Below are 14640 nucleotides of genomic sequence, written 5' to 3'. Positions count from 1 at the left end.
TAATACAAAACAATAAATCAGTTATAGCATATAGATAATATAATATTGTATCGTATAGTTTTAACTTGTAAAAGGTAACCTTATAAAAATAATTTTTTAAACAGTTTTGTTATGCAAATACGTGTAGGACGACTTAAATAAAATTGCTATCAAGTGCTCACCAAAACAAACTTTTCTATTAGGTGACCAGTCTTCGGTGGGTTTCTTATAAGTCACATCAGATTTTGGTGTAGTTAATGTAGTTCCACTTATGGGATGCGATGTTGTGTTTTTACTTGACGCTAACGAAGGTTCGTTGGGAGTGATTAAGGTTGAAGTTGAACTAGTGATGTAATTAGTAGTGCCTATATTGGTGGTAAGATTCGTATCAGTACTGCTGCTTGAATTAAAATTAGCATTATCATTAGAAGCAGTAGTTGATTCACCAAGATTGGTACTAGGAATAGTAGAGTTTGTTTCGGAATGATTCGTATTATAATCGAAAGTAGTGTTAATTTCAGCAGGATCAGTGCAATAGTTAGCAATAGTGCTCATTTCACTAAGATTGGTACTAGAAGTAGTAGATTTTATTTCAGTAGGATTAGTAATATATCTTAGAGTAGGTCTAATTCCAACAAAAGTCTTATAATAACTGAGAGTAGTTCTGCTTTCTCTAAGGTTGTTTCTAGGAGTAGAAGAATTTATTTTAGTAGGATTAGTATTATAATTAAAAGTAGTGCCAATTTCAGTAGGATTCGTATTAAAATTGGAAATAGTAGTAGAGTTTGTTTGAATCGGATTAGTACTATAATCGGGAGAAGTGCTAGAATGATAAAATATGTCTTCACTGCTATTATTTTTACGAACATCGGTGGTAACATTTGACGTTGGACAATCCTTGTTGCGTGAGTCTTGTAATATATTAATATCTATATCTAAAATAACACGCCAATGTTGAGATAAAAAAGACGTATTATTATAGCATTTTTTAGTTCCATTCGGTGAATTCTCTTGTGATGTATTATTTGTTTTGCATTTATAATCTGGTAAGTTTTCCAGAGTTCTCGGTTGATTATTTCTTTTATGAATTTTCTTTAAACTAGTTTTTCTTTTTTGAAAATCCATTTTTTTCAGTACTCCATAAAATATTTTCCACAGATCATTTATTAATAAACGTTTATTGTCAATGCTTATATCTTTAGCGAAATTTGTACGGTGTAAACCTGAAGGCTTATAATAATATTGAACAATTATTAAAGGTTCTGTTTCCATTGAGTCGTTTATTGAGTTGTTACCATTTTTTGGATTGGAAATATCACATTTAATCTGAAATATAATGTATTAGTGTAATATAATGTTATGTTTGATTAGTATATGTATTAAAGATTTATAGATTAATAATCGATTGATTTCACTTAGACTAAACTTTAAAATAGCTTACAAAAAACACTTTTACCCAATATACAGCAACTTTTTACAGATTAAAACCATAGTACTATCGTAATATATAAGATTAATTTGTTTAACTTACAAACTATTAAATTAAATTAGTACAAGTGTGTAAACTGTGTGTTCTTATACTAGAGCTTAAAACAATTTACTGATTGCAATATCACGTAAGCTAATTGTTTAGTGGCGTTTAAATACATTACAATATAAAATAGAACCTTTTAAATGACTAATCGATTACTAGATTTATAAAAAAATAATTCTCAAGTTAAAAGCATACTAGGGAATACTAAGACTGCGAGTTCTGAGTGCAAAATAAATTGACCGAAATAAAACCATCTGCTTGCCCTTTATAAACCTTAAAAAGGTCTTTGACAATGTTAACTTTAAACGAACAAACATGCTGGTTTGTGTCAGGAACCTCAAAAAAAATGTTGAAGTAAGTAATCGAATATATAGATCAAGTTTACGAAATGTCATAGTTAAGGAACAAGGTCAAGTCAGATGGTTGAGATGTGGTGCTGTCAGAGGGTAGCGTATGGAGTAGATAAGTTTGATAGAAAAAAAAAAAAAACTATAGCAGTACTGGAAATTGTTAGACAAACATAGTCATTATGGATGAGAGTAAAGTCTAACGTTGGAAAATGGTCAAGCATGGCACTGGAACATCTAGAAGAGTTGCATAATACAATAATTAATTAAAAGCATAAGCATGATGGTAAATAAACACCTACGCAAAAACATACGAACAAAAAAAGTAACAGACATTTTTTAAAATGAAAATCATAATAACTAAAAAATAAAAACCTATCATTATATACCTCTAACACTATAAATGTTTGAAATCTTTTTTTCAAAACGACAAACAAAAAACTAAAATAATTATTATTATAAATGTAATTAAACGATAAACATCAACGTAATTTTTAACATTTGGTTATCAAAATATCAAAAACGTTAAAATGAATAACGTTTTAAATATCTGCCAACAATAATTAATAATTATTATTACTATTATAATTTATGAATAGTAATAATAGAGGTATATATTATATTATATATATATATTGTGTATTACCTTAGTAACCGTCCACGTCGATAATAGTAAAATCAGCCATAAGTTCATATTCATTATTTTGAAAATATAGCCAACTATAAGTTGAAGTTTAGATACATTAAACACAGCAGTAGACATTATTCATGATAGTAATTACACAGTACCAACTACGCATTATAGTATGATAGTTATTGAACCGAGTTTCTTCATTTTATATTTTGTAAAATGTTTAAGAACGTGTCATTAAAACCCTATTTAGATCCATAATAGGAAAAAGTAAAAATTTAACACACTACCAAATTGGTTTCAGATAGAACGTGTTAAAAAGCCAAGCATTTAACATTGTGTAAATTAATTTGATTTGTATTTATATTTTACTTACAACTTTGTTTTGTACACAAGTGTTTTTCGATGAAGTTAAAAAATGTACCAATTAGGCATTGTTTATCTAAATACAAGTGTACCTATAATATTTGAAAAGTTAGAATTTGAGATAACACGAGTGTATTTAAACTAATATATGCTGTCTTATATTTTTAGAAATATTTTTTTTTTTTTAAATTATTTATATATAAAACCTCTTTTATGAATATTTTCTTTTGACTGGTGAACAAAAAAGCTATTTTTATTTATATAATTCCTATCAATTTTGAAATTTTTAAAAACTTTAAATTATTTTTCAGACAAATGTAAACTGATATAGCTAATACCTAATAGTATTAAAAATCCAATCAACGAAAATGTTTTACTTTTACATTAGATACGACAAAGTCTGATGTTAACATTAAAGATGGCAAAATATGCGTCTTCGTGCAAAATTTAATATTTTGGTATATTGGGTTTTTAATAATATTATACTTATGTTTTTACAAGTAATTTTAATTTGAAGTTGGCCAAATGTAAACTAAATTTCTAATATATTTGCTATTTCTTCATTTATAGTTTATAAACAGTAGGCAGAGTCATTTTGATCAGGTACTGTTATTTTGCAAGTACTGTTAAAAAAAAATAATGATGCAATCCAACATGCAGTAATTGAAAATTTATTGTTATTGGCTATTGCGTTGTTAGTTTTGTTTTGTTGTTGTATCAATATTAAGTATTGCTATTTCAAATTCCCGTAATAAATAAATGGTTATATATTTTTTACAAACATGGACCTTTGTACCAACAATATAAATGACTAGTAATAATTATATAATAACCTATTTTTAATGTGATTAAATTATCATTAAATTACCTTAATGGTGTGTTTTTATTGAATGTAAAGCGTATACTAATTATTTTCGGACATTGTTTTTAAAATTTTAATGAAAACTGGATATCAACATATTCTGTCTCTATTACTGGTATTATCTACTAAAATAAAAAACATTTATACTTATTATTTTAGTATTTTTCATATTTCAACTTAGTTTGAGCGGTTTGAAATTTTCGTGTGAGCCCTCTTCTCCTCCACAAAGCAAAGGAGGGTTGTTCGCTTTAAAAAACTGTGTAGGTCCATTTTTAAGACATATGAGCTTAAAATTGATTTACATTTTTTTCTAATACATCAAACCAAAGATATTAAAACAATTTCAAATTATAAGTGAGATTAAAAAGTTGTTATGGAAAACCCGTGTTTTTATGCCGCTTTTTAATTCCCTTTAATATACAAACGTAAATATTATGTATACAATTTAGTCATTTTCTAATCTTTTATTCATCAAAAATCGGAACTATTAATATTTTATATTTTTTTTATTTTACCTAATACTCTGAGATTATGCGTAGGCGTTTGCGAATAATATTATACTTGTGGTAAGTATAAACTATAAATTAGTTATGATTTATGTAAATGCAATTGTTGTGACTAGTGAGCTTTGACCTAGTTACTGGGAATAACATTTATTATTTCCTTTACTAGATATAACAGTTTAATTGATAAATGTAAAATTCTAGTAAAATCGGTTTGATCAATAAAGACACTATGGGAACAATTGTCTTTCCCGCGACGTGATAATGTTTGGAATTTAAACTCAAATACCACTGAAAACAAGTTCCTATCTTAATATACATAATACATATAATATTGTATTGAATTGTTTACAATTAATATAAAGTGGACATAAACAATTTTAATTTGATAATATAGTATAAAGTCGTTACAATGGACTCGACAATCATTTTTGAAATGTTATACATACATAATATTATGTATTACTTAGCGCGCTTTCTTTTAAAAATTACTTAGATCATTTTTGTATTATTCATAATCAGAGAATACAATTATTACCTATAAAATATATTAATAATAATATAATTATTATTATTGAATAGCAAAGGTTATTGGGTTTTTATTACATAGATAATTAAACTATTAAAACAGTATACTGTACATTTATTATAATAATACAAATATATATATTTTTTCTGAAAACCATTTCATAATGACTTATGAAGTAGGTGCAGGTAAAACATCGAAAAGTAGGCATGTAATATAGTTTGGGCCTTTTATGCTTTATTATCAATGCAAAACAGCTGTTGTTCAAAGTTCAAGTAAACCATATAATACACATAATTACAACAAAGAAATAATTTCTATAGTACCATTATATTTATCAAATAAAAATCATAAATAATTTTTAACTGAAAAAGAATGACTGGTTCTTTTTAGTCAATCAAATACTCTTTCTAGTTTAAGATTACCACAATGGTATATAAAAGGGATAGGAGAAACGGTCTTTGAATGAGGGAGCTGACTAAGATAACCAATAAATAAATAATTATAAATTAAAAGGTCAATTGATCTTTTATTATTTTTCCTTTAGCAGAATATTATATAGAATTAAATTAGAACTCGAACTTGAAACTCTTAGTTAAGTATATCACTGATAATTTTTTTTAGTGAGTTAAATAATGTTACAATATATTTTGATTCGTTCAATCGTAAAATTTAACACGTCATGTTTCCTGTTACCTAGTATACATTTTTGTTTCGTGGAATTTGAACGGGCTAGTAACCTTTAAACATTTTATCAATCATACCGATAAATTTATTGAGTATTAATCATTTTAGCAAATAAAATAGAAAAACGATTGAAGAATATGTATGCAAATTGTTTAAATTATATTATATCGTATGCCAGACCGGAAACAACATTTTCCCCATCTCAAATATTATATGAATAATATTTAGATAACAATAATTATTTTGAAGATAGAAAAACATTTTAATTAGAAGTTAATACAATTTATTTTTTATTTTGTACCGTTTTTATTTCGGCTATTATTTATTTCAAAATCGGCTGTAAATTATATTTTTCATATGACTAACTTATTAATACTGTTAAATTATTAAATATGTCTTATGACGCAAACTAATATTGATTAATTACCTTAAATTTATAAATTAAATTAAAAATAATTAAGATTATATATAATAAGTTTAAAAAGCCCGTTAAGTGAGATTGGGGTTGAGTGAAGATGGAGGTAGCGGAGTCGGAGAGGTAAAGTTTTTGGGAATTATTATAACTAAAAAAGATAAAATCACTTCGTTTGGAATCTATGTGGTGGTAAAAAGTTTTAAATATTTATAAAAATTATTATGTAGGAAATAGATGTTTATAAAATTATGTGTATTAATTGTGTTAGCTGCTTATTGATAAAACAAGAACTAATATCAGTCCTTTTTACACCTAAAATCCAAAATCGAAAAAAAAACACAAGGAAAAGCACTTGTTTTGGAGGTTCTAAATGTCTACTGAAGTGCTATTTCTAATGAATACCACCGTTTAAATTTAGAAGAAATTCGATTATTTTTAATAAGATTACATATTGTTCTATTTTGAAATGGAAGAAGTAACAAGTTGAACTGTTAGTTACATAAATTACATTTTCGACAAACAATATTTGATTTGTAGACTATATGCAAAACTTTGTCGGGTTATGTTAAAAATATTCAGTTCGAGTTCATTATGTCATGAAAAGTATAAAATAATCTTAACTCTTAAGATTTAAGATCTTTAATCTTATTTTAGTAATAGTTTTAGTACACATTTATTTGTATTTACGATCTACATGAATAATTAATCTTATTCTTAATACTATTAATATTTAAAATATAATGTTTAAATTAAATTAATTAATTTCCTGATTTACGTTTGTCTTAATATTTTTTTTAGTGTCATTCATTATAATCAGCCATAAATATTTATTGTTAAATCGTAGTTATTTTATACACAAAATCTGTTATAACTATTAAAAATTTGTTTTGTGCATTACCGTCGTCTTGGTCGGACAAGTAAGAAACATTCATTGTCATTTATTTATTGATATAGTACCATTAATCATATTTAGTTAAATATTATTATGTTAAACGACATATAGTTTTATTAAGTACAACTACACTGACGTAGCGAAAATAAAACATTCAATCCTGAAATTGATCATTGCAGTATAATATGTAGGCATTGATCTAAAATAAATGGTCTAATAAGCAAGAACGTATTGCAATTTATACTTAACCATTGATATTTATGATATAATGCAATATATTAACTACATTGGTGATCATAATGTGATATGTATTTACTTATTAGTAATATGCGAAATTGAAAAATACATACAGAGAATGTTGACGTCAGCCAATGGAAATTGACCTCTTCAATGTGTCGACCTAGCCTGTGTTTTTTCTTTCGACTCCATTGAAAAAACTCAGGTGGTCGGTGTGTACCGAATGAGAGTTCAAGTACTCAATCGTATCAGTTAGATACGATGACTATATAAGCCGGGCAAACGGTCGGATTTGATCAGTACGAGACGAGTAGATCATTTGTTAATATTAGTTGATCACCAGCAGCCATCTTCTCATTAACATGAACGGAAAATTCGTTTTGTGCATTACCGTCGTCTTGGTCGGACAAGTAAGAAACATTTATTGTAATTTATTTATTCATATAGTACCATTAATCACACTTAGTTAAATTCTGTATAGAATTGTTTCAAATTTATTATTTTTTAATAATTTAAATTGGAGTTGTAATACTTGGAGAGATTTACAATTGACATATTTATTTTTTTAAACAAAAATAACTAACTCTGTAGAATAAATACATTTTTTAAAGTTATTATTTTCTAAGAGAAAACAGAAAACATAGCATGTTACATTAATATTAAAAATGTTTAGGCCATGTCCGCCTCGTTATTCGACGGAGAAGATTTGAAGAAAATTGCCGAACAATTTTCCCAATCTTCTTTGTCAATTGCCCAGCACATGAAGGAACTTTTCGGAGTCACCCCCAACTCTGATGCCCAAAAGACCATCGACAAATATAAGACATACATCACTAAGGGAACTAGTGAAGTAAGAATACAATACATTTAACATTATCTATTAGCGTTGAACTATAAGAACCTATAAATTGTGCTATCCACATCAATACTATTAGATTGAAAATAATATTTACGTCACTGTAATGTGTTTTGCAGTTGGAAGCTGAAATTGGCAAATTGAGAGACATCCTCCGCAGAAACTCTGACCCAAAAATCATCGAGAAGGTTGATGAATACGAAAAGGACTTGAAGAAGTACACCGCCGAAGCCAAACAATATATTGACGATAAAGTAGGCAAACCGATCAATGATAAATACAAGGACGACATCAAGAAAATTACCGACCAGATCATCAAGGTCACCAAAGATGCCGAAGTAAGTTTATTTCAATTAAATTAAGATTTTTTTTTAAAATTAATAATAGTTTTTAAGTATAGGCTGCAACTTATAAACCAGGCATCTAATTTGTTTAGTAAAAATTAATATAAAACATGAAAATATGGAAAAAAACTATTCGTTTTTATAAATCAAATTCACATAAGTTTACATGCCAAAACTAATCGCTCTTTTTTGATTTCAGGGTACCGTAAACAAAGCCATCGACAGCCAGAAGAAAAACTAAATAATATAAATAATGTAAAATTACAAACCGTATTTATGCCTTTTTAATTTAATCATTTTCTTTTACGAAAACAATTTTTATACATGTTTTATGAAATAAAAAAAAAAATCTGTTGATAATTCACGAATTATGTTTCATCATACTACACCTATTATTCATTCCTCGCTATCACAATAACTTAAATAAAATGTCTAAAATTAACTCATGTCATGTGATCATGATTTATACTAATAGTATTAACACTTTTTAAGTATTTTTAAAGAAATAACTATAATATAACTCATAAACAAGACAACACATAATTTTATAGATATATATAGTTTATATTCATTTAAAGCTAAATACAAATGTATCTGAAATGCAATGTTTATAGTGTAAATTTAGTGATGAACAGTTATGAGCTTCAGTTATAAGTAGAAAACCTGGTATAAATAATACAGGTGGAGCATAGAATGAAATAATCAGAAAAAAACGTTTAATGTATAGCATTAGTATAGCTTAACTCACCTAAAAATAATTAAACGAACATGAGTAATATTTAAGTTAAAATTAAACTAATATTATAAAGGGAGTATCGTCATAATCGCGATTTAAGTATATTTTGTATGCAAATTTCATTGTATTATTGTAATCATGGTCGTATTCAGGGGGTTTCAGGGTTCAGGTTTCCGGGTTTAAACCCCACCCCCCCGAAATTTCATCGAAAAATATTTGTATTACCTTTCCTTTATGTCTTTTTTTCCATTTTTTTAAAAAGTATTCCTAAAAATGATGTAAAAAAAAGAAAAATATTTTGATGTAAGTTTTCTTTTAACTTTAAAGCCTAAAAAAGAATTAAATAATAATAAATACGTGATATTATCGTTATAGCCTGCTTAGGCTTCCATGGACACGCCAATGAATTTTAGTTTTTTTCGAATTTCGTTGGTGTACCTTATTGGAAGACGTCAATAATGACTGGGTAATAATATTTACATTCATATTATATAGAATCGATTGAAACCTGTATACGAATAAAAGCACGAGTCGTGTCGATAATAAAAATATTATATATATACATACAAATAGAATTTATAATGTACTCAAACTGTATTACATTTTTGGATTTGTACCCAGAATATATATATATATATATTATATTAGATATTATATATATATATATATTTATACACACAAAAATAATAGTCATTTTCAGCGTCGGCGACAACGACAGGACACCGTATTCATTTACTGGAAAGATCTGTTATTTTAACCTGCTAAAATAGTCAAAACAAAAATCCAAATTCCAAATATACCATTGTAATAATTTGATCCTAAATTTGTTTGTAATTGGGACTTGGTTTAAATTGCTTAGGGTTCATACTGTGTTGGTTAGTACTGTTTTTCTTTCATCATTATAATAAATAATGAGACAGTATGATCCATTTAATGGAGTAATACATTAATCTGTCTAAAAGTAGAGTTTAGAGAGTCATATGTAAAAAAATGTCCATAAGTTTTGATAATTTTGTTAACAATTATAATGTTAGGTATAAATATTTCTCTGGAACGTTTGTTACATATACTTCGACATTCAGTCTATAGACAGTTTAATTAAAAAAAAAAAAGTTTTAAAACATTTTCATGTTTTTTTTTAATATTAATTTTATATTTTACTGTCTTTGGGTACTACAAAGAGGTAAAGCTGGAATTCGATATTTAGCTTTATATCTATAGGTAATTTTTAAATGTGTATTTTTAATGTTTTTTTGAACACTAATTGTGACAGTTATGTCATGTGCTAAATCTATCAATGATACTTGTATGATACCAGTTGATATAATACTAAACACTAATTGCGCAAGTCAGACTTACACTCGGCCGGTTTTTATTATTATTATAAATATTATTGTAAAACATAGTTTATGAATCTGTTTGCTTTTTTTTATTGTCTACATTATACCAACTAAGCAGCTGAGCTGAGGAGAATTAATATGGATTAAATAAAGTACACATTAATAACATACTTACAAAAGTTAGTTAAGCAACTTAACATACGTATACGTGTATAATTAGAAAAAATAACAGTGATGTTCCAATCGTAAATAGTAGTTTGAATAGTAGTAACTATTAACTATAAACGTATTTTAATATACGAATGTTTTTAAATTATTAATCTGTATTGTATATATTTAAGGAAAAACCAAACTCTACGTCACAATGCCTTTTTTATTTTGAATTTCAGGTCGTACGATATATTAATTTTGTCTGTATTATAATATAATATTAATATAATTATGCATGGAATTAAGACATATAAAGCATATTAGAGGTCATAGGTTTTAAGAAATGGTCTTCACTTAAAGTGATAACCCACTCCGACTCTACTGCTATTTTTGTTTCAAATATTATTATCAAGTTAAAAAAAATCTGTATTTATGTATAATTTTTTTAGCCAAGGTCTCATTAAAATACAAACTTTCTATTGATATTTACATAGTTTTAGGTACGTAAGGTTTTTGTTCAGTTATATTTACATTATTTTATATACTTAGTAGTTAAAAATAATAGTCTAGTAAAAATACTATTGCTACCATTATTAAATTATTTAAATCTTAATATAAAATACGCTTGAAACGATAAAATTGTGTTAATGATTTAAAATGTTGAAGATAGTATAAAATAATGTCGAGCGACATTGGGTGACATAGATAAATTACAATTTTTAGGCCTGAATTTATTTGTTTCTCGTTCCACTCTTGCGTATAATTTCCATTGAGTCAACGTGTTCATGATACAAAGGCTTAAAATTGTCTCCGATACACGGAAAACATTGAATTATGTATATACTTTTGGTTATATCAAAAGACAGTATTGATAAGAGATCATTTTAGTTTATAATTTATGAATAAATGGTCGAATAAAAGTTTAGATTGGGATTGAATTCTTGACCGATCGCACTATTCACACTAGACTCGGCCATTGCATGACGTAATTTCATAACATAATAACGTGTCGTAAATATCTCTTGTGTATACAGTCCAAAAACATATCCATTTTACTTTTAACCGACTACTAAAAAAAGAGGAGCTTCTCTATACGATTTTGGCCGATGGAACTATGATCATCGATTTCTATTGAATGGAAGTAAAATTTTCGATTAAACTTTTTTTAACAAGTAGTTCAAATTCTTTTTTTTTTTATTTATTAAAGAGTATTTACAATCTATGCTGCAAGGCATAATAAGCAAATAGTTACATTGTTATATATACAGAGAGAGGGAAAAAAAAATAAACAAATAGAAACGGTGATTTGATATGAGGAGGGAGGCTATCCAGTAATAGAACCCAACGTGATTTTTGTTCTAATTATTTTTAATTAGATTAATTTGAATTATTGTATTAACAGATCTCGACACCAATGTCTTCGGAGTCGGCGAGGTGGATTTCCGGGGAGTGAATTAGAAGCAAGTTGAGATATTAAAGGGTTAGAATGAGTGTGTAATTTGGAATGAAATTTTTTGTAGTGTTTTATGGCTAAATGGTTTATTGGTTCTATTTTAAAGTCATTTTGAAGTGTGCAGTTTGATACATACCATGGGGCAGAAGAGATAATACGTAGAGTGATAGATTGGAAAGCTTGTAAGGTACGAAGTTGGGATGGTTTTGCACATCCCCAAATTTGGATTGCATATGCCCAAATAGGCCTTAATAGGGATTTGTATATAATAATTTTAGTGTGGAAAGGTAGTTTTGATTTGAGGATTGGACGTAGTAAATGGAGTCTGCTGTTCAGAATTTTTCTTTTAGATTTAATGTGGGAGCCCCAAGTTAATCGTTTGTCGAGTGTGACACCAAGATATTTGACTTCCGAGGATATTGGAATAAGTATTCCTTGGAATTGGGGAGGGGGTGGAACAGATTTTTTTAGTGTGAAGGGAACGTACACAGATTTATCTGGATTAATTTTAATTCTCCAATTAGATGACCAGGAATCAATTAGATTTAAGTGAGTTTGAAGGAAATTGGAAGTAACTTCTGGATCATTTCCTGGGGAGAGTATTGCAGTGTCATCTGCATAGTTCAAATTCTAGTGGTACCTTTTTTGGTGAAAAATTATTATAAATTAAAAAAAAAAAGTTACAGTCTACGGCCAAAATAAAAAAAACATAGAACACGCTTTAGCTTCTGGCTCCTGAATAGCGATTATTTTTTATCTATAATCTCCTTGCGATTTATGACGATAGTATAGTCTTATTTATATGTTCTGGCCTACGTTTGCATGACGACGACGACTTGGTTTAAAGTTATATAGAATACGTTTAAAGTAGGCGCGCTACTTCCGTGTCGCTATTTTGTGTCGTTTTCGAGCTGGGAGGCCAAAGCTAAAGCATGTTTCATGCTAAAAAAAATTTCGAATAGTGTATATCTACGTAAACCAATATAATAATAATAGGGCTGTCTGTATAGTATATTTTATGTTTATCAGTATACAGGGTGATCCAATTAACGTAAGACACTCATTTTCTATGAAAATATAAATATTTTGAAAACAATTTTTTTCCTAAACTTTTAGGTACATATTTTAATACATTTTTCAAAATGTTGAAAATTTTTATCACCATTCCTTATAAGCCAAAATGGGGGATTTTTTTTTTTTTTAATGGCAACATATGTTTTTAATTACATAAGTTTGAAGACAAAAAATTAAAAATTATGTTAGCGTTTGAGTTTTGAACTTTCATTTATTTGTTCATTTGTTATGACTTTATAAAGATTTGATTTTTTGACTGTATTTCTTAATATTTTCAATCGTTACTACAAAGACGAGTAGTTTTATTACATTGCATACAAATAATTTGACATGTTACCGTACTATGTATCATAATCAGACAAAATAAATAACCTATAATCTAAGTAATCTGTAGATAAGAACCTTTGTCTATTTCAAAATCTTTTATAGTGAATTCCTAGTTGTTAGAATGTTATCGCCAGTTGGACAAACCGAAGAAATTTGATTATTATTAAGAGGAATTGTAGTATCTTAACAAAGTCATAACTAATGAACAGATTAATAAAAATAAAATTTTTTAACGCAAACATATTTTTAATTTTTTTGTCTACAAATGTATGTAATTAAAAACATATGTTGCCATTTAAAAAAACAAAAAATCCCCTTTTTGGCTTATAAGGATTGGCGATAAAATGTAGTAAAATATGTACCTAAGAGTTTAGGGAAAAAATTGTTTTCAAAATATTTATATTTTCAGGGAAAATGAGTGTCTTACGTTAGTTGGATCACTGTATTTTGTAATATGTATCCTAATATATTTCTTCAATATTCAACTAATTATCCTTACCACACAAAAGCTTAAATACAAATAATTAAAAAAACACCTATTTCAAAAAATCTACATATAATCTACATTTGAGTGAATAAACAATTGAATGAAATTTCAATTTCTTTTCTTTTCTTTTTTTTGGTCAATTTTTCTCTTCGGAATATTAATTGTATACACAAATAACAAATTTTTTTAAATTTAATTTTGAAGTCGGCGCAACATAATGAACGCGATATTTGAATATACGATATACCTAAAAATATTTTTTTATAAATCTAAAAAAATACAAAATAAATAAGAAGGGGGAAAAGAATAATATGTTTTCGGTAGCGCCAACTTCAAAATTAAATAATAAAGTTTTGACATTCGTGTTAACAATTACTTTAAAATTTTTTTAAAAAAATGTATTTCTAGATTTTTATTTAATTGTCAATTCACTAAATGTATAGTTTTGTTTTTTAAGTAGGTTTCTTTTTTAAACATTATTTTATTTAAGAAAAGCATACTTAAAAATGTTTAAAAATGCAGCAAATCAAAACGAATTTAAAAAAGGGAACATTTCTGTTTTTTCCTGTACTTCTCATATACTAACAAAAAACTTAAATCAATAATATTTACAAATTAACTAAATCAAGAACTCTCTTTAATAATTAATTATGTTGTTGTTGATGAATTTTATAGCGATTTTCTTATCAAGAATATAGTTCTTATCTAGCTCTACTAATAAAACAAATTTAATGAACAACAATTATTTGATCACACTTTATTTTATTTTAAGACCAAATATGCACAATTAGATATTTTTCTTAATTATTTTATTATTTTACACATACTCAATAACAACTAAATTAAATTTTTAAAACCTTAATTAACTTTTATGAATGCTTATTGTTCTATGCC

At 26.7% G+C, this 14640-nt stretch overlaps 2 protein-coding genes across 3 annotated transcripts; one reads left to right on the top strand and one right to left on the bottom strand.

Moving 5' to 3' along the window:
• Positions 1 to 31: 31 nt before the first annotated feature.
• On the bottom strand, positions 32 to 7270 carry LOC126838055 (uncharacterized). Of its 2 annotated transcripts, none has more exons than XM_050572153.1 (2): positions 7093 to 7270; positions 32 to 1305 (listed from the first exon to the last, which is right to left on the bottom strand). In XM_050572153.1, the coding sequence occupies exon 2, from the start codon at positions 1249 to 1251 to the stop codon at positions 97 to 99; it is 1155 nt and encodes a 384-aa protein (XP_050428110.1). In that variant the 5' UTR covers positions 1252 to 1305; positions 7093 to 7270; the 3' UTR covers positions 32 to 96. The 2 variants fall into 2 exon arrangements, with proteins under 2 accessions (XP_050428110.1, XP_050428109.1); XM_050572152.1 differs by lacking the exon at positions 7093 to 7270 and adding an exon at positions 2507 to 2801.
• LOC126838068 (uncharacterized) lies at positions 7248 to 8539 on the top strand. Its single transcript, XM_050572174.1, has 4 exons — positions 7248 to 7389; positions 7653 to 7829; positions 7955 to 8173; positions 8379 to 8539. Exons 1-4 carry the CDS (start codon positions 7342 to 7344, stop codon positions 8418 to 8420), a joined length of 486 nt encoding a protein of 161 aa, XP_050428131.1. The 5' UTR covers positions 7248 to 7341; the 3' UTR covers positions 8421 to 8539.
• Positions 8540 to 14640: the final 6101 nt, after the last annotated feature.

This window comes from Adelges cooleyi, unplaced genomic scaffold (assembly GCF_023614345.1).
Source record: "Adelges cooleyi isolate 19-005CV unplaced genomic scaffold, UGA_ACOO_1.1 ACOO_flye_CR_arks_rails_tigmint_CR_PRNA_30, whole genome shotgun sequence".
Taxonomy (NCBI): Eukaryota; Metazoa; Arthropoda; class Insecta; order Hemiptera; family Adelgidae; genus Adelges; species Adelges cooleyi.
The sequence above is the reverse complement of the archived record's forward strand: the minus strand, read 5'-3'. Positions and strand labels throughout refer to the sequence as shown.